Source organism: Lathyrus oleraceus, chromosome 1, assembly GCF_024323335.1.
Source record: "Lathyrus oleraceus cultivar Zhongwan6 chromosome 1, CAAS_Psat_ZW6_1.0, whole genome shotgun sequence".
Taxonomy (NCBI): domain Eukaryota; kingdom Viridiplantae; phylum Streptophyta; class Magnoliopsida; order Fabales; family Fabaceae; genus Lathyrus; species Lathyrus oleraceus.
This window is the reverse complement of record NC_066579.1, coordinates 408,412,260-408,435,740: the sequence shown is the minus strand read 5'-3', so window position 1 is coordinate 408,435,740 and position 23,481 is coordinate 408,412,260. Positions and strand designations below refer to the sequence as shown.

Sequence of the window (23,481 nt, the reverse complement as noted above, 5' to 3'; positions counted from 1 at the left end):
TCCCCAAACAATCAAACGTTTTCACCTTAGATTTACGTAGTAACTTTAGATAACGGTACATCGATTCACAAGTCCCTGTGGGATCGATATCTTTTAAAACTACGCGATAGAACTGTGCACTTGCAGTTTGTATCCCATTCTCGACTCACCCAGTCGAGCGATCAAGTTTTTGGCGCCGTTGCCGGGGACTTTTATTTAATCGATATCGTAACTCTTCTGTTACGCTGTAGAGACTAAGGCAATTTTTTTTTTCTCTATCACTATGTATCACCCAAACTTTCTCTACGATTATCACTCCCAGTATTTTGAGGAATCGCAAGATTCCTATAAATCCAACCTGGAAATATTAATGGAGGATTTCATTGAGACGCAAACTCACTTAAGGATGGAATCTATGATGGAACGCTTTGTGGCTACACAAACTCTTCAGAATGAAGAATTTAGGAAACAAAGTCTCTATACCAATGAAACCCTTACGCAACTGAACAATGTGGTCGAGTCCCTCGTCACTCACAACGAGACATTGGAGACTCAAATCTTCCTACTTGCGCAGACACCTCTAGGACCTTTCCCTGAGAAACATGCGGATATGGTAACAACCACCAGTGAAAGATTTATCGAAAATCCTAAGGATAGTGACAATGAGGAGGGTTCAGGTGAGAAAAAAGTAGAGATTGAGAAAGTTCCACAAACACCACCCGAAAGGGAGGTTGTCAAAAAGGTAGAGAAGGAAGAGCTATGTGTTGTCCCTTCTCCCTATAAATCACCAATTCCTTTCCCGCGAAGGTCTGTGGAAGTTAAGGTAGACCCCAAATCCGAAAGTAATGAGGAGCTATCAGAAAATATCCACACCAATGCACCTTTATCTGTCACCCTGAACAAGAAGAGGGAATTTGAAGCCCATGAAATTAGAAAACTAATTAGTATAAAAAGGGGCAAACCAGACTTTGAGGTGGTGATTTCAAAAATTGAACCTAAACCTGAAAAGCTAGCTCCCGTAATAGAGCCAGAACCACCACCACAAGTTCAGGAGGATAAACTACCTCGCAGAAGAAAAAGAAGAAAAAGTGACGGTTATGAGAGATGGATTGATAAGTGGCCATGGAAATCAAGGATAATTAAAAGTTTGACCGAGGATTCATCCTCGAAAGAACCACCATGAGTACTTACACTCCTGAGTCGTCGAGCTTGCGACATTTAAACAAAGCGCTTAGTGGGAGACAACCCACAAATTAATCTGTTATTTTATTATTCTATTATTATTATCATTTCTCTATTTTTCTCTTAATTATTCTTTTAATTTCTATTTAGTATTCATTATTGATTTATTCAAAAAGAAAAAAAAATATATCTATATATAATAATAATAATTCTTTTCTTCTTTCGGCATTTGGCCAAATCCTGACTTAAACTCATGTTTCTTTTCTCTAGTTAACACTAACCAGATGGGACATTTTGATCGTATGGGTATCAAGTTCAGAGGAATGGCTCAGAAACGAAGGTTTGAAGAACTAGCCGCTAGAGAGATGCTACCTAGTTTATATGCTGATGATTGGGCTATGACTGCCCTTGGACTGAGACAGAGTGTCCTGTTTTTGCTGAATCAGATAGGATGGGAGACCTCCCCTATCCTGAGACATTTCACCACCTACCGGAGACTCACACTAGAATTCCTTAGTTCATTAATCTATCTACCTAGCCATGGAAAAGGAATTACCAGAGGTTTTATCCAGTTCAGAATGTTCAATATGGAGTACCAATTTAATATTAGAGACTTCACCAACCTTTTGGGTTTTCCTACCTCCTTTGATACATTCACTATAAGCCAGGAAGAACTTTTTGAATATAGAGAGCTGGAACACTTTTGGGGTAAGCTGACTGGAAATGATGAGCCCGAAGAACATGAGTTTCTCTCTAGAAACATACATAACCCGGCTTTTCGCTATTTCCATAAGATCCTGACCCACACTTTATTTGGGAAAAAGCCAAATAGTACTTCAGTTTCACGTGATGAACTCTTCATCATATTTTGTGCTTCCCAGAACCGTCCAGTAAACGGTGCTACTTTTATGTTAGCTAATTTGGACCACCTTATCCAGGATGAGCGAGCACCCATTAGAATAGGCGGTTTGATCACTATGATAGGTAATGCTATTGGATTACGTCAGCCTATGCTTGACCTGAACCCTTTTTGTGGCATTACCACTATGAGTATACCTTTCCTCTTCAACACTATGTTTATAGCAAACCTAGGGTATGATGAGTTTGAGCTTGTTATTGATAACCAGGTTCTCTGCCTATTCACCCTGCCCGATCCTAGGACTAGTGTTCATAACCAAAGGAACTGGCTCTATAACCTGAATGAAACCCCAACTCCTGCTGGATCCACTGAATCCATCCAGGATTATGAGATTTGTGATGACTATGAGCACTATGTTGACCATATCTCTCTTGCTGAATCTGACCCTCAGACTCCGTCCGGCTACTATGATATTGATCCTCCTCCTCAGCCTGTCCTGACCGAAGAATCAGCCATGCCTGATCTCCGACATCATATGCCAGGAACAGATATTAAAACCGTCATTGAAGCTTTGATGTCAGAACAAAACGCCCTCAGGGAAGATTTCCACAGCTTGAGACTTGCAGTCCTAGAACACATGAGCAGCACGGCAAGTCAGTTACGTATGTTACGGCATCATGTTAACTCTTTTACTCCTCCAGCCAGAGATCCGAAGATAGATGGAATTTAGTTATTTTTCCTTTCTAAGTTATTTAGTTTTAGGCTAGTTTTTTTCATTAATGTTGTTTGAATTCATGATTATTTCTATTTCATTTCATTATTTTCCCTTCCTGTAATACATTATGATCTCTTTTTTTTATTGAAGCTGTTTAGTTAATTTTATTATGCAAATGCCTGTTACGTTCTACTGTTGTTACCTATTATTATTATACAAAGCAAGTAACGTGCACAGTGCATTAAAAATTGCAGACTAAAAATAACCATAAGCTAAATAAAACATTAAAATACGCTACCAAAGTGATTCTGTGAAGCGCTACTAAGCCTTTCCAAAAAGGAAGTGTGACGAGCGTCACACCACCCATAACGGACGGCACACTTAGTGCCTGTTACGAGCGTCACAGCCTTGTGACGAGCGTAACGCCCCTCAGACATGTGAACGTTAGGGAGCCGTTGGAGACGAACGTTACACCCATTACCTTTTTACATTCCCCATTCATTTTTCATTTACCACACTTAATTACTTTTCAACCACTTTTTCTTTCTACCTTCCAATCCTTCTCCTATAAATACCTACCAAAACTCCCTTCATTCACCACAAAACAAATCTCTCATATCAAACACACTTCTTTTCCTTTCCAAATCATCCCTTCAAAAATTCATCACAATGGCGGGAAATCAAAATTTCGGAAATATCATCTTCCGATCCGGAGATGACAACTATCAGCAGGAGCAATTCGAGCGCTTCCAACAGCGAGGCGTCGCTTCCACCAGGTACCCCGTTTTTTCTTGTTTACAACAATTGGGCTTACTCCAAGGTATCGAGTGGATGCTCCGTAAAGCCGATTTAACCTTCCTTTGCACCCATAACCAACCCACCTATCCTTCCCTAACCTTAGAATTCCTAAGTTCTTACGACTACTCCACTCCCGCCGGTGAAGGTGAATTTCTAACCGGTACGGCTACCTTCCGTATGTTTAACACCGAGTACTCTCTAACCCAACGCGAATTGAGTGCCATGCTACATTTCCCCACAGAAGGTCTGCTCCATGCCAGAATCCCTCCAACCTCAAACTGGAACACAGTTCTAGTTTTCGACCTTTTTAAGAAAATTTCCGGTATAAATACCTACAACTGGGAAGAACTCCTTCTCTCCCACGTCCATAACCCCACCATCCGTTATTTTCTCCGTATCCTGCAAAACACACTCTTTGGAAGACCAAACAACAGCAAGGTCAACTCAAAAGAACTCTTTTTCCTCCAGTGCGTTTTCGAATCGGATACTAAGGTAAACGCCGCCTCTTTTCTCTTTCATCATATCCGCACCTTATGTGCTAGAGGCCGACAACCATTCATAATTGGTGGATTAATAACCTCCATAGCACTTGGCCTGAACCTAGGGGATAAACTCCAAACTTTAGAATCCCTACCTCCCCTGTCTATGGATATCAGCTATTGCCGCTCCAGCCGCCTGATTAAAAACAGAGTAGGCGGAGGCTATTATCTTATGGTGAACAACCAAGCAGTCCCAAGTGTTGTGCTACCCAATACCACCCTAACCGATGTCACAAACCCGGACCGCCACCTCTACGATCTTAGCGCTCCTGAAACCACCGAGCCTTCACAAACAAACCAGCAAACAGATGAGTTTGAAGAAATGGAACAAGGTGATCATCCGCCAACACAACAATCAGTCCCGCTCAACCCTTCCAGTAATGCAGCCGGCCCATCCTCCCAACGTCGTCGACGAAGACGACCTGCGACCAACGACGACATTATGGATGCTATCGATGGTATGCAGGCACAGAATGCAGATATGATGCAGATGATGCGTCAAATGCAACAGCAACAGGATGCTCGGAATGCCATAACCGACCAGCGGTTTACTGAGTTGTTTAGCAGATTCGACAGCTTAGACATACGTCAAAGATCACCAGGACCAAGAACCAGAGGTGGAAGGCAGCCTTAGTTGTATCTTTCTTTTCATCTCCATTTTGTATTTCTTTCCCTTAAAACATCGAGGACAATGTTTAGTTCAAGTATGGGGGGGAAACATTATTCTTTCCATTCTCATCTTTGTTTCAAGTATGTACTCTCCCTTTTCATTGTTATTTCCCTATAAAAAAAAAAAAAAAAAATATTTTTTTAAGTTAAGTCCTGAATGTGAAAAATTTTCTATTATCTATTTCCCTCAACTTTCTTGAGCCATAACAAAAATTTTAACACACCCAATAAGTATAAAGGTTGCTTACTTTATAAAACTTGAGTGAAATCAAAACAAAATCATTACCATAACAACGCTCTGAGAACCTCAATATGTTAGATCAGGATAAGTACCTATTATACCGAACTCCTTGAACTTTTAGTTCTATGGTAACCCCAAGTAGTTTATACAGAAGTCAGCACCATCTTAATAGCAAACTACGTGGAGAGCCGATGAATATAAGTGAATGATCCCCAAAGTAACATGAAATATACGAATATGTCAAGAAATGCACTAATTAAATTAGGTGATCCTTACCAGATCATTTAATCTAAAGGTCGCAAATCAAGCAAAAACACAATATGAAAGATCCATTATGAGTTGGTTCAGTAGGTATCTGGTACTGAACTCGGTAGGGCGGACTACGGTTCGATCCCCCGCAATTTGCAATGGGCTGAATAATGAAGTTATCCGACTTATGTACCAGAACTTCTAGCTAAAAGCGGATCATAATCACTAACCGGTTACTCCACTATGTGCGCGAAAAGATAAAGGGCTTAATGTGATTTCGCTAGAATGAAAACGGGTAAAATAAGACTAAAGGAACCAGGATAGCTATCATAGTGTACTTGGAACTGATTGGCATAAGGTAGGGTTATCTAAGTTGTGACGGTAGTTGTTGATGTCAAGATTAAACTCAAGTCCTCCTAAACAAAAATCCATTGGCAACCTAGTACGAATTGATGTGCGCTTTAAAATTTCATCTGGCTAAAAAAAAAAAAAAAACTTTTAACAAGTTCTATACTGAATTTTGCTTGAGGACAAGCAAAGATTTAAGTATGGGGGAGTTTGATAACACGAAATTATATCGCTTTTTAAGACTTAATTCAATTAAATTATATTATCATTTACGCTAGTTCATCTCATTTTATCAGATATTATGCAGTATTCCTCTTCTATTTATATCAGGTACCCATTTTGAAGCAAAAGTGAAAAAGGGAAGAAAAGGAGGTGTAAAAAGGAACAAAAAGGAGAGAAAAGGAACCAAAGGCCAAAGCCCAGCCCAAAGCGCACAAGTCACCAATGCTGTGCCTGTGACGGACGTCACAGGACGCGTGACGAGCGTCACGCGAAGTAGCCTTGTGACGGACGTCACACATGGTGTGACGAGCGTCACACCAGTCCACTAGCTTTTTGGCGCAAGTTACGCTCTCAGAGGAATGGAAGTAACGTTGAGGACTTCGTGTCCTATTCCCAAGCCGTGAATTTAGCACGCTGAAGACTCGTGGAAAAGAAGAAAAAGGCAGTTAGTAGCACTACTATAAATAGCTACCCTAATCCCTCTCGTTTGCTCTCCTCTCTTTGCCGTTTACACACACCGAAGCTCTGCCGATTTTCTGTTCAAGTTTTTGCTTATTTTTCTTTTTCCAGCAGAATTAATATTGTTTATTTTATTTGTTTATTTTGCAAGTTTTATTTTCTTCTTCCCTTGCAAATTTACCTTTCCCGTTTTTAACTTTTAAATATTTTTCGCGTAGTAGTTTCTACACCGGAAACTACTATGCAACTTTATACCGGATTTAACCTTACGTTATATTCGAGTTTTTTTATTTCCTTGATTTAATTTACTGTTTAATTGAAGAATCGAAGAACAAATCCTACCGGCTTGTGGAGGAGTGTTCAAGACCTTTGTATTACGCATTCAGGTTCTCAAATTGTTATTTAATATTTAATGTTTTATTCTATTGTTTATTTACATTGCCTGCCTGAAATGAGTCTGTGTATGCATGATAATAATTATTATTTAGTTAGCATGTCTGGCTAATTCGCCTAGGTATCGGTATGTAAAGTAAGCAGAAAAAGGGGTCAAGACTGAGTCGGTCTATTCAAACTTAAAATTAGAATCAATCTTTTTATGGTCTTAACTTACAGGTTTAATAACAAGATTTTTTACAAAAGTAAAAGACGTAAAGAAGTTGAAACCAACAGAGCGAGAGTTTGAGGTTTTAACTGGACAGTGTAAGTTAGTCATTAAGTCTATCTCAGGGCGAGAGCAAGTTTTAGAATTAATTAAATTCTGACCTTTTTCCAAAAAGTATTTTTAAAGATTGAATGTGAGGACGAGAGTTAAGCATTTAGATTTAATTGTATAACCTAAGTCAACAGAGCGAGAGTTTGAGATAAGGGTGTTTAAAACGGTCAGTATTTTCTTAAAAAGAGTTTCTGCAACTTTATTGTTTTCAAAATATGATTTTTGACTTAATTATAAGTGACAGCTACATTAATATAAGATCATGGTTTCTTCAACAGAGCGAGAGTTTGAGATAAAACCTTTAACCAATAAAGTTAATCGAAACGATTTATTTTAAAACCGAGAGACCGACAAGGAATTGATTCCCTAGTTTTGACGAACTACATACCGATATCCGTTTTATTGATATTTAATCTAGATATTAGTTTAGCTCTTAGTTTTTCCCCAAACAATCAAACGTTTTCACCTTAGATTTACGTAGTAACTTTAGATAACGGTACATCGATTCACAAGTCCCTGTGGGATCGATATCTTTTAAAACTACGCGATAGAACTGTGCACTTGCAGTTTGTATCCCATTCTCGACTCACCCAGTCGAGCGATCAACTATAAGAGGGAAATGGATGTGATATGGAAAAATAAATGACCCCCAAAATATATAGGCCCCATAAACTAAAGGCCCATAAAATTCAAGTAAAGCCCTAAGGCCCCATCATTTTTTAAAGAAAAAAAATTGACTTTTTTTTAAAGAAAAAAACTATTTTATTTTTTTATTTTCATAAAAATCATTTTTTTCGAAAAATATCAACTTTTCTATTTTAGGAAAAATTCGATTTTGTTTCAAATAAAATTAAACTTTTTTATTTAAAAAAATCGATTTAATTTTTTAGAAAAAATTGATTTTTTTTATTTTTGAAAAAACTTTGACTTTTTTTTCTATTTTTGAAAAAAGTAAGTTTTTTTATTTTCGAAAAAAGTCATTTTTTTTTCAAAAACAAATCATCTTTTTTTTTTTCGAAAATATCGACTTTTTTTATATATATAAAAAATCAAAATATCTTTTTGAAAAATATCAAATTTTTTAGTTTCAGGAAAAATCGACTTTTTTTCTCGAAAACGATCAATGATATATTTTCAAAAAAAATATCGACATTCTTTTTCGAAAAAAATAATTTTTTATTTAGAAAAAATAATTTTTTATTTAGAAAAAATGATTTTTTATTTTTAAAAAAATGCCTTTCTCATTTTAAAAAATTAATCAGTTTTTTTTTACAAAAAAAATCTATTTATTTTTTTCTCAAAAATATCAATTTTTTTTTAAAAAAACTAAAATTTTTAATACTTTCAAAAAAATCTATTATGTTTATTTTTTTTAAAAAATAATTTTTTTATTTTATAAAAAATAAGGTTTTTTTTCAAAAAAATTCAACGTTTTTTTTTTCTTAAAAAAAATAGTTTTCAAAACTATTTATTATTTAAAAATATATATTGAAAAAAATAAAATATGTAATTTCAAATAAATTATATTTTAAGCCCCTCATTTAGGCCCTTTAAAAAACAAAAATATGAAGGGGCTTAAAAATAAGGGGCCAAACAGTTATTGATTTAGTAGGGCGCCTAAAAAAATGGGGCCAAATAGGGGGCCTAAAAAAATGGGGCCAAATAAGGGGCCTAATTGTTAGGGCTTTCTCATTTAGGACTTCTTTGACCCCTCTAGGTGTACTAGTAGGAGTGTTCTAATTATGGCGTACAATAGTAAGAAAAGAAAATTGTCGCGTACATAAATCATAAGTGATTTGAAGAATATATATATATATATATATATATATATATATATATATATATATATATATATATATATATATATATATATATATATAGTCCTCCATGAACAAAAATCATAATTTCGTTTCTCACTCTGATAATTGCAATTCAACGTTTTTTTTTTTCTAAAAAAAAAATTAATATTTAAAAAAAAAACTAGTTTTCAAAAATATTTATTATTTAAAAATATATATTAAAATAAAATAAAATATGTTGTTTCAAATAAATTATATTTGGAGCCCCTCATTTAGGCCCTTTAAAAAACAAAAATATGAAGGGGCTTAAAAATAAGGAGCCGAACAGTTATTGGTTTAGTAGGGGGACTAAAAAAATGGGGCCAAATAGGGGGCCTAAAAAAATGGGGCCAAATAGGGGGCCTAATTGTTAGGGCTTTCTCATTTAGGATTTCTTTGACCCCTCTAGGTGTACTAGTAGGAGTGTTTTAATTATGGCGTACAATAGTAAGAAAAGAAAATTGCCACGTACATAAATCATAAGTGATTTAAAGACTATATATATATATATATATATATAGTCCTCCATGAACAAAAATCATAATTTCGTTTCTCACTCTGATAATTGTAATTTCCTTTTAGTTCAGCTCAAGGGTTTCTTTTTCCCTCTTCGTCCCAAACCTAGGGTTTAGGGTTCCTCTATCTCTTCCACCATGTCAGACCGTTCTCAGAATCAAGGATCCGATGTACATTCTCTCGAATCTCAACAAGATTCCACTACGTCTGAGTAAGTTCTTCTTCATAATTTTTCTTACAATTCTAATTTTTTTTCTTGAACTTGCGAGTTCATGCTGATTGTTGCATGTTTTTGTGCATTTTCTCGTTTTCTTGTTTTAGAAACTGCTTATTTATATGATCTTCTTTTTCTTGAATTTGGAAGTTTGTCATGCTTGCATTTTTATAGTTTTCTTGCGTTAGATAATGATGATTTTAACGATCTTTATGTTAATTGTCTTTTCTTAAATTTGCAAATTCCTCACGGTGTTAATCCTTTTTTCTTGATAGGTTTTTCATGTTGATAGTTACATTTTTAGCCATTGTGCTACTACATTTTCACTGATTTTTTTAGGTGTTTTAGAATTACTAAATGTTATAGTCCTTACATTACTATGATCTTTCCTCACATTTCTACTACAGAAAAAGATAACCAAATTGGAACAAAAGCTGGAAGACTATAGGAGGGAAATGGATGTGATATGAAAAAATAAATGAGCCCCAAAATATATAGGCCCCATAAACTAAAGGCTCATAAAATTCAAGTAAAGCCCTAAGGCCCCATCATTTTTTAAAGAAAAAAAATTGACTTTTTTTTAAAGAAAAAATCTATTTTATTTTTTTATTTTCATAAAAATCATTTTTTTCGAAAAATATCATCTTTTCTATTTAAGGAAAAATTCAATTTTGTTTCATATAAAATTAAACTTTTTTATTTAAAAAAATCGATTTAATTTTTTAGAAAAAATTGATATTTTTTTTTATTTTTGAAAAAACTTTGACTTTTTTTTTCTATTTTCGAAAAAAGTAAGTTTTTTTATTTTCGAAAAAAGTCATTTTTTTTCAAAAATAATTCATCTTTTTTTTTTCGAAAATATCGACTTTTTTTATATATATAAAAAATCAAAATAACTTTTTTTATGAAAAATATCAAATTTTTTAGTTTCAGGAAAAATCGACTTTTTTTCTCGAAAACAATCAATGGTTTATTTTAAAAAAAAAAAATCGACATTCTTTTACGAAAAAAATAATTTTTTATTTAGAAAAAATGATTTTTTATTTTTAAAAAAAACGCCTTTCTCATTTTAAAAAATTAATCAATTTTTTTTTACAAAAAAAAATCTATTTTTTTTTTTTCAATATATCAATTTTTTTTAAAAAAAATAAAATTTTTAATACTTTCAAAAAAATCTATTATCTTTATTTTTTTAAAAAAATAATTTTTTTATTTTAAAAAAAATAAGGTTTTTTTCGAAAAAATTCAACGTTTTGTTTTTCTAAAAAAAAATTAATATTTAAGAAACAATAGTTTTCAAAAATATTTATTATTTAAATATATATATTAAAAAAATAAAATATGTTATTTCAAATAAATTATATTTTGATCCCCTCAGTTAGGCCCTTTAAAAAACAAAAATATGAAGGGGCTTAAAAATAAGGGGCCAAACAGTTATTGATTTAGTAGGGGGCCTAAAAAAATGGGGTCAAATAGAGGGCCTAAAAAATGGGGCCAAATGGGAGGCCTAATTGTAAGGGCTTTCTCATTTAGGATTTCTTTGACCCCTCTAGGTGTACTAGTAGGAGTGTTCTAATTATGGCGTACAATAGTAAGAAAAGAAAATTGCCGCGTACATAAATCTTAAGTGATTTGAAGACTATATATATATATATATATATATATATATATATAGTCCTCCATGAACAAAAATCATAATTTCGTTTCTCACTCTGATAATTGCAATTTCGATCCGATGTACATTCTCTCGAATCTCAACAAGATTCCACTGCGTCTGAGTAAGTTCTTCTTCATAATTTTTCTTACAATTCTAATTTTTTTTCTTGAACTTGCGAGTTCATGCTGATTGTTGCATGTTTTTGTGCATTTTCTCGTTTTCTTGTTTTAGAAATTGCTTATTTATATGATCTTCTTTTTCTTGAATTTGGAAGTTTGTCATGCTTGCATTTTTATAGTTTTCTTGCGTTAGATAATGATGATTTTAACGATCTTTATGTTAATTGCCTTTTCTTAAATTTGCAAATTCCTCACGCTGTTAATCCTTTTTTCTTGATAGGTTTTTCATGTTGATAGTTACATTTTTAGCCATTGTGTTACTACATTTTCACTGATTTTTTTAGGTGTTTTAAAATTACTAAATGTTATAGTCCTTACATTACTATGATCTTTCCTCACATTGTATTTGTTTTTAATTTCTATTTATCATTTTCGTTATATTTTTTTTGCAGCCTCCTCATTGAGGAATTGGAAGACAATCTGCGTCTACTACAGAAAAAGATAACCAAATTGGAACAAAAGCTGGAAGACTATAAGAGGGAAATAAATGTGATATGGAAAAATAAATGACCCCCAAAATATATAGGCCCCATAAACTAAAGACCCATAAAATTCAAGTAAAGCCCTAAGGCCCCATCATTTTTTAAAGAAAAAAAATTGACTTTTTTTTAAAGAAAAAAACTATTTTATTTTTTTATTTTCATAAAAATCATTTTTTTCGAAAAATATCAACTTTTCTATTTTAGGAAAAATTCGATTTTGTTTCAAATAAAATTAAACTTTTTTATTTAAAAAAATCGATTTAATTTTTTAGAAAAAATTGTTTTTTTTTTTTTTGAAAAAACTTTGACTGTTTTTTATATTTTCAAAAAAAGTAAGTTTTTTTATTTTCGAAAAAAGTCGTTTTTTTTTCAAAAACAAATCATCTTTTTTTTTTTCGAAAATATCGACTTTTTTTATATATATATAAAATCAAAATATCTTTTTGAAAAATATCAAATTTTTTAGTTTCAGGAAAAATCGACTTTTTTTCTCGAAAACAATCAATGGTTTATTTTAAAAAAAAAAATTTGACATTCTTTTTCGAAAAAAATAATTTTTTATTTAGAAAAAATGATTTTTTATTTTTAAAAAAACGCCTTTCTCATTTTAAAAAATTAATCAGTTTTTTTTTACAAAAAAAAATCTATTTATTTTTTTTTCAAAAATATCAATTTTTTTTAAAAAAACTGAAATTTTTAATACTTTCAAAAAAATCTATTATGTTTATTTTTTTTAAAAAAATAAGGTTTTTTTTCGAAAAAATTCAACGTTTTTTTTTTCTAAAAATAAAATTAATATTTAAAAAAAAAACTAGTTTTCAAAAATATTTATTATTTAAAAATATATATTAAAATAAAATAAAATATGTTGTTTCAAATAAATTATATTTGGAGCCCCTCATTTAGGCCCTTTAAAAAACAAAAATATGAAGGGGCTTAAAAATAAGGAGCCGAACAGTTATTGATTTAGTAGGGGGACTAAAAAAATGGGGCCAAATAGGGGGCCTAAAAAAATGGGGCCAAATAGGGGGCCTAATTGTTAGGGCTTTCTCATTTAGGATTTCTTTGACCCCTCTAGGTGTACTAGTAGGAGTGTTTTAATTATGGCGTACAATAGTAAGAAAAGAAAATTGCCACGTACATAAATCATAAGTGATTTAAAGACTATATATATATATATATATATATATATATATATATATATATATATATATATATATATATATATATATATATATATATATATATATATATATATATATATATATATATATATATATATATATATATATATATATATATATATATATATATATATATATATATATATATATATATAGTCCTCCATGAACAAAAATCATAATTTCGTTTCTCACTCTGATAATTGCAATTTCCTTTTAGTTCAGCTCAAGGGTTTCTTTTTCCCTCTTCGTCCCAAACCTAGGGTTTAGGGTTCCTCTATCTCTTCCACCATGTCAGACCGTTCTCAGAATCAAGGATCCGATGTACATTCTCTCGAATCTCAACAAGATTCCACTACGTCTGAGTAAGTTCTTCTTCATAATTTTTCTTACAATTCTAATTTTTTTTCTTGCGAGTTCATGCTAATTGTTGCATGTTTTTGTGCATTCTCTCGTTTTCTTGTTTTAGAAACTGCTTATTTATATGATCTTCTTTTTCTTGAATTTGGAAGTTTGTCATGCTTGCATTTTTATAGTTTTCTTGCGTTAGATAATGATAATTTTAACGATCTTTATGTTAATTGTCTTTTCTTAAATTTGCAAATTCCTCATGTTGATAGTTACATTTTTAGCCATTGTGCTACTACATTTTCACTGATTTTTTTAGGTGTTTTAGAATTACTAAATGTTATAGTCCTTACATTACTATGATCTTTTCTCACATTTCTACTACAGAAAAAGATAACCAAATTGGAACAAAAGCTGGAAGACTATAAGAGGGAAATGGATGTGATATGAAAAAATAAATGAGCCCCAAAATATATAGGCCCCATAAACTAAAGGCTCATAAAATTCAAGTAAAGCCCTAAGGCCCCATCATTTTTTAAAGAAAAAAAATTGACTTTTTTTTAAAGAAAAAATCTATTTTATTTTTTTATTTTCATAAAAATCATTTTTTTTCGAAAAATATCATCTTTTCTATTTAAGGAAAAATTCGATTTTGTTTCATATAAAATTAAACTTTTTTATTTAAAAAAATCGATTTAATTTTTTAGAAAAAATTGATATTTTTTTTTATTTTTGAAAAAACTTTGACTTTTTTTTCTATTTTCGAAAAAAGTAAGTTTTTTTATTTTCGAAAAAAGTCGTTTTTTTTCAAAAATAATTCATCTTTTTTTTTTCGAAAATATCGACTTTTTTTATATATATAAAAAATCAAAATAACTTTTTATATGAAAAATATCAAATTTTTTAGTTTCAGGAAAAATCGACTTTTTTTCTCGAAAACAATCAATGGTTTATTTTCAAAAAAAAAAATCGACATTCTTTTACGAAAAAAATAATTTTTTATTTAGAAAAAATGATTTTTTATTTTTAAAAAAACGCCTTTCTCATTTTAAAAAATTAATCAATTTTTTTTTACAAAAAAAAATCTATTTATTTTTTTTTCAAAATATCAATTTTTTTTAAAAAAACTAAAATTTTTAATACTTTCAAAAAAATCTATTATCTTTATTTTTTTAAAAAAATAATTTTTTTATTTTAAAAAAAATAAGGTTTTTTTCGAAAAAATTCAACGTTTTGTTTTTCTAAAAAAAAAATTAATATTTAAGAAACAATAGTTTTCAAAAATATTTATTATTTAAATATATATATTAAAAAAATAAAATATGTTATTTCAAATAAATTATATTTTGAGCCCCTCAGTTAGGCCCTTTAAAAAACAAAAATATGAAGGGGCTTAAAAATAAGGGGCCAAACAGTTATTGATTTAGTAGGGCGCCTAAAAAAATGGGGTCAAATAGAGGGCCTAAAAAAATGGGGCCAAATGGGGGGCCTAATTGTTAGGGCTTTCTCATTTAGGACTTCTTTGACCTCTCTAGGTGTACTAGTAGGAGTGTTCTAATTATGGCGTACAATAGTAAGAAAAGAAAATTGCCGCGTACATAAATCTTAAGTGATTTGAAGATGAACAAAAATCATAATTTCGTTTCTCACTCTGATAATTGCAATTTCGTTTTAGTTCAGCTCAAGGGTTTGTTTTTCCCTCTTCGTCCCAAACCTAGGGTTTTGGGTTCCTCTATCTCTTCCACCATGTCAGACTGTTCTCAGAATCAAGGATCCGATGTACATTCTCTCGAATCTCAACAAGATTCCACTGCGTCTGAGTAAGTTCTTCTTCATAATTTTTCTTACAATTCTAATTTTTTTTCTTGAACTTGCGAGTTCATGCTGATTGTTGCATGTTTTTGTGCATTTTCTCGTTTTCTTGTTTCAGAAACTGCTTATTTATATGATTTTCTTTTTCTTGAATTTGGAAGTTTGTCATGCTTGCATTTTTATAGTTTTTTGCGTTAGATAATGATGATTTTAACGATCTTTATGTTAATTGCCTTTTCTTAAATTTGCAAATTCCTCACGCTGATAATCCTTTTTTCTTGATAGGTTTTTCATGTTGATAGTTACATTTTTAGCCATTGTGTTACTACATTTTCACTGATTTTTTTAGGTGTTTTGGAATTACTAAATGTTATAGTCCTTACATTACTATGATCTTTCCTCACATTGTATTTGTTTTTAATTTCTATTTATCATTTTCGTTATATTTTTTTTGCAGCCTCCTCGTTGAGGAATTGGAAGACAATTTGCAGCCCAAAATATATACGCCCCATAAACTAAAGGCCCATACAATTCAAGTAAAGCCCTAAGGCCCCATCATTTTTTAAAGAAAAAAAATGACTTTTTTTTAATGAAAAAAATTATTTTATTTTTTTTATTATTATAAAAATCATTTTTTTCGAAAAATATCAACTTTTTTATTTTAGGAAAAATTTGATTTTGTTTCAAATAAAATTAAACTTTTTTATTTAAAAAAATCGATTTAATTTTTTGGAAAAAATTGATTTTTTTTATTTTTAAAAAAACTTTGACTTTTTTTTTCTATTTTCGAAAAAAGTAAGTTTTTTTTATTTTTGAGAAAAGTCGTTTTTTTTTTCAAAAACAAATCATCTTTTTTTTTTCTTCGAAAAAATCGACTTTTTTTATATATAAAAAAATCGAAATATCTTTTTGAAAAATATCAAATTTTTTAGTTTCAGGAAAAATCGACTTTTTTTCTCGAAAACAATCGATGGTTTATTTTCAAAAAAAAAATCGACATTCTTTTTCGAAAAAAATAATTTTTTATTTAAAAAAAATGATTTTTTATTTAAAAAAAAACGCCTTTCTCATTTTAAAAAATTAATCAGTTTTTTTTACAAAAAAAAATCTATTTATTTTTTTTGAAAAAAATATTTTTTTTTCAAAAATATCAATTTTTTTTAAAAAAACTAAAAATTTTAATACTTTCAAAAAAATCGATTATGTTTATTTTTTTAAAAAAATAATTTTTTTATTTTAAAAAAATAAGGTTTTTTTTCGAAAAAAATGAATGTTTCTTTTTTTTCTGAAAAAAAAATTAATATTTTGAAAAAAATAGTTTTCAAAATTATTTATTATTTTAAAATATATATTAAAAAAAATAAAATATGTTGTTTCAAATAAATTATATTTTGAGTCTCTCATTTAGGCCCTTTAAAAAACAAAAATATGAAGGGGCTTAAAAATAAGGGGCCAAACAGTTATTGATTTAGTAAGGGGCCTAAAAAAATGGGGCCAAATAGGGAGCCTAATTGTTAGGACTTTCTCATTTAGGGCTTCTTTGACCCCTCTAGTTTTGAATGTCACAGAATTAATAGACAATTTTTAAACTACATAATCACTTTATTAACATCATCACCATAACAGAAATGCATCACATACAGAGAATCCTTATTTCACTGACTAAATTACTTAACTAACCTATAAACAACTAAATGGCAACTAATTTATTTTGTGTAGCAGGGCAGCATAATAATAGCAAATACAATTTGGCTCACGGCATAACAGAAAATTGACAGAGCTCATAAACATAATACATTTTACTCACATTTCAATTGGATTTCATTTTCAAATTACAAAACCCACTAACGGCAAGGTGTGAATTTCATTTCAGCATTTTTATTATTACCCTTCCTCTATTCACAGAATATTTCCAAAAAAAACCCCACGGCAGTGAAAATCATCACAACTTCAACCTGCAAATTCATATCCTGCCAAACCAATAAACAAAAGCATGACAGAAAATTCATTAACCAATTCAATTTCTAATTTCAATATATAATTTCCAACAGAAACACAATTAGCTCCAATCAAATTTATAACTAACTTTTCACCGGTTACGTCTAACAGAAACTAACAAACTCACATAATAACTATACTAACCAATCAATAACAGAAATCAAAAACTAACTCTAACCAAGTAACCAAAACCAGTTCAAAGAATTCACTTAATAGACCCTAACCAACTTTCTCTTAGAAATCTAACAGAAATTCCGGGCACCTGCCCTAATGAAACTAACCTGCCCTAATCAGTTGCAGATTCATCACTATATATTCATAACCTTCTCCAATCATTGGGGTTTTTCAATCACCAATATCCAATTTTCACACAGCTCGCACTGCAGAACCGCATCCTCACCTTCCTCCCTCACCAGAGCTCTTCCAACAAGATGCCATTGAAGCTCCTCGTTGAAGCTTCAATTGGCGGAGCTTAAACCACACGCAACCCCCTCTCTTTGCATTCACGCGGCATAGCTGCGACGACACGCGCCAAAATCGCAACGCGATAGCTGCGACGATCAAGAACGCAGAAAAGTCACCAAGCAGAAGAAGAAGAAGAAGAAGAATTAGCACTCAATCAGCAAAGAACAAGAAGAGGGAGAAGAATTCGATGACAGAAGGTTGAAGAAGAAGAAGGTCCGTACCTGTTTGAAGCGTCAAATCAGGTAAGTTCTCTGAATTTTGATTTCTTTCTGTACACACATAGTGAGGGTTAGAATTGAGTGTCGAACGCAATCCACGTTGATTATTGAGGGATCTCCATGATGTTAATCCAAATTTGGTTTGAGGTTAGTGAGAGGAGATTTTGTGTTAACCGAATTCTGTTAGATTAGTTGTGAGTTAGTTATTTCTGTTGGGATTTGTGCAGTTAAATCAACTTTCAGTTAAAGCTTGAGTTCGACGTGTTCTGCTGCTGCTGTTATCATGACAGTAAACTAATAAACCAAAGCTGGAAAATGGTTGTGGACTTAGATTATTAGATGAAGTTAGCAATTATTAGGTGACATTCTAATGTGTCAGTATGTATTTCTTGTTTTCTATGTGGATTTTCAAGTGAAGTTCATTTCGTTTGATGACTAAATTCTGTCCACACTGCAGGTTACAATTAAGTTGTTGTGAGTTATGTTGAGTCTGACTTCTGATTTCACACCAATCGCCGAGCCCCACTCTGCTGCTGTCGAACCTGCCACGTTGCTATGTTTTAGAATGGTGAGTATTATCGTGTGAATGCTATACCGACATGCTAGTTTGATGCTAGTTTTTCTTAATTTCAATCAGTAATTTGAAAACCAATGGTAGATACTTTGGTGCTTGTAAAACCTCATGGCATTTTGCTTTGTTTTGTAGGGATTTCTATGCAAAACGGATGGAAGCGGCTTATCATAAAGATGGTTGGTGAAGATGATGTTTAGGAACTTAGGTTATATGGCAGTGGTTATAAATTTGGAATTGTAACTTGTTTGAATGTAAATGAATATTGTAATGTGAATTGAAGATGAATTTCAATGTAGTTTTTCTTTTATGTAGTCATGGATTTATGGAAATGGAAATTGAATGAAAATGGTGGAAATGTCACTCTAGTGCAGGTTCTGTTAGAAGTTAACGAATTGAGTTATTTGCTAGGTTTTATAATGTGTAAAATGAACTGATGCTCGAACTATGCATTGCCTGAAGTGAATGTTATCCATGATTTGAAATGTTTAGAAATGTGGGTTGTGAATCATGATTCTTTTTTATGTCTAAGCTTGCAAGACAAATAACATGCAAGGATGATGAAGATGTAATGAATTTTGGGGATGCAAAAAATGTAATTGTTCACTTTGGTCAATCCGTTGACCAAAAAGTTAACAGTTGACCAAAGTCAACTTTCGTAAAAGGTGACGTTTTTTATATGCTTAGGAGACCAAATTTGCACCATGACTTAAAACCCTTGCTCCAAAAAGATTATGAATGCATGATGGTATATGGATTAAAAAAATGGATGAATCAAGGGTTAATGGCCCATAATGCACCATGAATCATAATGGAATTAATGGAAAATAATTGACCAAGATCAAGGGCTAATGCAATTGTGAATCATATTTCAAAGACCACCGACCTATGAACTTGAAAGTAACATGGGCTTAGAATTCAGGGATTAAGAATGACCAAATGGAATGCACATGTATGGCTGCTTGAGTAAAACCTAGGACCAGACAAAATCCTAAGCCTGTAGACATGGAGGTCAAAATGAATGGTTTACATGATCACATAGGGCATTCGATGATTGATGATGCATGATATGATGGTAAAGAACCTCCTCCAACGTCTTTGAATCAATCCAGATTTTTTACAAGCAAGTATTCAATGTATGAGTCTTCAACTAGGATTTAGACAGCCAAAATAAGGCCCAAGAAGTACCCATGAGGCCTCATTACCAAATCATCGAGGAATTAGGGTTTGGGAGCCCTGAGGATTTCATGATTAAATCTTGTTGAATTCATGCTTAAATATACCATGCAATTAGGGTTTCACATCCCCTACGACCAGATGAACACCCAAGCTGAATCTCTAGGGTTTTATTTGTTGGTGTAAGCCCTATAGGCTAATAGTTTTGGTACTTGTATCAAATTATTTATTAATAATAAAAGGTTTTTTCTTTATTATGTTTGTTTAATAAAGTTCCTAGAATAGCTAGTCGGTTTAATGTATCAAGTGTGACTTAATCATGAGACCCCATTAAACATAAGGACATTATTCTTAAAGTAACCGTAGTCGAGCTTTATTGTAAAGTGAGATAACATTAAAGCATTGAGACTCTTATGTATATAGACTGATGATCACATCTCATGGATCATGGATAAGGAGTTATCAAGTCTTAAACATAGGTATGAATATTAAGAGTAATATTTATACTGGATTGACCCGCTATGAGAATACTATATAGAATGTTATGCAAAGTGTCATAAGTTATTCTCATGGTGATAGTGGTGTATACCACCCTTCGACCTGAAACCACTATGGACCCTAGATGTAGAGTCGAGTGCCTTATTGTTGATCAAACATTGTTTGTAACTGGATGACCATAAAGACAATTGATGGGTACTCCACGAAGCATGCTGAGGGACATGAGTGACCTAGATGGAATTTGCCCATCCCGCGTAACAGGATAAATGTTTACGGACCCAATTTGAATTGGACAAGGATTACACGTTCTATGCCTTGTGTTCAATATAGACATAAGGGAAAAAGGGTAATTATACACATAAATATTATCACAAAAGGATTTGTCAGATCACATGACATTTTCGTGTCTTGGGTAGTAGTGATGTGTTGCTAGATACCGCTCACTGTTTATTATGTTAAATACGTGATTTAATATAATTATTAATGTCATGAAAACCTATAGGGTCACACACAAAAGAACAGATTGATGAGAGATAGAGTAAATAAGGAACACCGTAAGGTACAGTGCATTTAAGTGAATTGTACAACATCGTAAGGTACGATGTACTTAAGTAGAATACGAAATATGGTAAGGTACCACACGCTTAAGTGATTTTGGCATATCATAAGATATGGGCCACATACACTGAAGTGGGCTTTTTAGCTTGCAGTCCACACATGTGGTTCTATAAATAGAACCCTTGTGCAGAAGCATTTGTGCAGTTGTAATTTCGTTTCTCTCTCTCACTCAAAGCCTTCATTTGTAGCAGCTAGCACTGAGGTTGAAGGAATCTGTTCGTGTGGACTGAGTAGAGGCGTTGTCACCATTCAACGTTCGTGATCGCTTCGTAGATCTGCATCAAAGGTTTCAATCGCCACAAGAGGTAACGATTCTATCACTGATCATGTCCATTCATAAAGATCACTAAAGGATAAATTTTTTAAATTCTGCTGCATTTTGGATCGCTCTTCTCCTTCAGTGGTATCAGATCCACTTACAAAACCATGCATCTGATAGTTGTTTATTTTCTGTATTAATACATTAAAAGACAGAATGAAACAAAGAATAAACGAGTAATTAAATTTGGCATCATGTGTGTAGGATTTGGATGATTGATGTTGACTATGCTTCGAAATCCGACGTTAGTATGGTGAAGCAGCGATACATCGATCGTCCATAGGTTACACAATTGAGATCGATCAAGTTATATATATGATATAAGTAATCCTGATGCAAAATAAGGTATATATGATATACTGTTTCTGTTTCGTTCATTCAAACACGTAATGGTTGTTTTCCTTTGAGCGATCAATTGTCATTTGCTTCTTGATCCGACATTAGTATGGTGAAGCAATGACGTGTTGATCAATCATACTAAATTAAAAATCGAGGTGTGTTTGACGGTATGAAATTGGTGCATTAGGGTTCATGACGGTACAAGGGTTGTGCTGTCAAAGAGTTATGCGATTAGGGTTGTGACTGCGCAAGAGTTGTGCTTTAAAGTATCAAGTGTTGATGCAAAAATCGATGTCGATTGGTCGTCGAAATTTAATTTGGTTTATTTAATTAATAGAATTTAAATTATTAATAATAATGTGTTTATTATTATTGTCTTGTGGTGATCGATTATGGCCTTACTTTTCCTTTATTTTGTTTTGAGATTTTAAAATACGACCTGCGTGTCGTGCCTCTCTTTTAATCTCTTAATGTAACTTCTTTTCTCATCTCACTCCCTCGTATGTAAAACGAGTTTCTTTTATGTAATGTAATGTTATGAAGAAAGAGAAGAATATAATATCAAAGGAGGACACCCTTAAAGATCTTGCTTGGAGAAGCTTAGATCGTTATTAGGTTAGCTTAAGTTCTCTCATTGGCTTGGGAGAACAATTGTGATATGGGCCATAACTATTTCATTTTGTATATATGTTGATGCATGTGAATGTATGTTGATGCATATGAGAGACGATTTATATGATAAATAAGCCGGTGAGATCAAAATAATTGCAAATTCCCTCAAATTAAATATTAAGTTCATGCTTTCCAAGTTTTAGCACTCATCAAGACTAGTATCGAATAATGTAGGTTTCGCCTACGCGAGGTGCATATTCTATATTAGTCAGGTGCAATGGGATAATTGTAATATCCAATTGCTAAAACAATGGGTCAAACTTAACTAAACAAATTATAATAAGATTATATATGTTTAGAAGCAAGAGTTGGAAATGATCCATGTGATGGATTGGAATAAGGAGTTATTCACCCAACTAAAATATTCGAGACTTGTATTAGATACAATTGGAAGGAGTTCCTACCTAAATAACCTAGTTTTGTGTAATCCGTCTACACGAACTTAAAACAAAGTGAAATGTGGATCTCGACCCGCTAGAAAATCTTTCAACGGGATTTTCTGAATCAAATGGTGAGGGTGTTAGTTAGAGATTTCGATCATTAAGTTGAAATTCTTTGAAAATATAATGTTTTGGAGAATAATATAAAAATGGCTTTGTTGAAGCTATTTTATTAAATCCTTTTCTTGGGAGAAATGACCTTTCTGTCGAAGCTTAATACTTAGAAGATTTTTTGATCTCCATAAATTCTATTCGACAACAGCATTGGCAGTTTCGAAGCTTCGAGTGGGAAGGATTTGAAATTCAAACGAAGTAGTTTCGTCAGGAAAACGCGTGGAAGCATCTGAGACACGCACCGTTTTTATAAATAGGAGTCTTAGTTTTCAGATTTAGTATGTTCAAACTGATATACAAAATTCACTAAAAATACTCAAAGTACCGGAGCGAGAGAAACAAGTCTTTGCTAAAAATGTATGTATGAAGAACATCATGAGTACATTTCATGTTATTTGTTTAATGAAAACTACTTAAATTAAAACCATTTACTGTCTTTTCTTCTGTCGAATTGCCTTTGCTTTCAAAGTTTTTTCATCATTGCTTTCCCTTTATAGTTACATTTCGCCAAACATTCATTTCTAGTACCTTTTCAAACTTAAAACTTTTTTATTTCAAGTTATTTATCTGTACCTTTGCCAATTACTTTTGTTATCTTAAAAAAGCCCCTTTTTACAAGAATTACTGCCATTTACTCTTTGTCTATAAAAATCATAAATTTCGTTTAGAGTTATTGTCAAAACACCTTTTACCATTCATAAACCAAAAACAAACTTAATCATGAGTCAGATCACCATAATACTAGTTCTTGAGATACATGTCCTAGGATCAATCTAGTCGATCATGTAAGTTACCAAGATTCATAATATTGGAGGACTAGCGGTTGTTTGTTAAAAATTACTGGTAAACAAATT

General features: G+C 31.9%; 1 protein-coding gene and 2 long non-coding RNA genes across 3 annotated transcripts; 2 read left to right on the top strand and 1 right to left on the bottom strand.

Annotated features, from left to right (window-relative positions):
• Positions 1-349: 349 nt before the first annotated feature.
• Positions 350-11,780, top strand: LOC127112009 (uncharacterized). Its single transcript, XM_051046213.1, has 2 exons — positions 350-955; positions 11,769-11,780. The coding sequence occupies exons 1-2, from the start codon at positions 350-352 to the stop codon at positions 11,778-11,780; spliced, it is 618 nt and encodes a 205-aa protein (XP_050902170.1).
• Positions 11,781-16,901: 5,121 nt separating this feature from the next.
• LOC127115832 (uncharacterized) lies at positions 16,902-18,357 on the bottom strand. Its single transcript, XR_007800889.1, has 3 exons — positions 17,884-18,357; positions 17,479-17,748; positions 16,902-17,169 (listed from the first exon to the last, which is right to left on the bottom strand). It is a non-coding gene; the product is annotated as an uncharacterized LOC127115832 (long non-coding RNA).
• On the top strand, positions 17,743-18,809 carry LOC127115831 (uncharacterized). The gene is made up of 3 exons (XR_007800888.1): positions 17,743-17,904; positions 18,338-18,448; positions 18,587-18,809. It is a non-coding gene; the product is annotated as an uncharacterized LOC127115831 (long non-coding RNA).
• Positions 18,810-23,481: the final 4,672 nt, after the last annotated feature.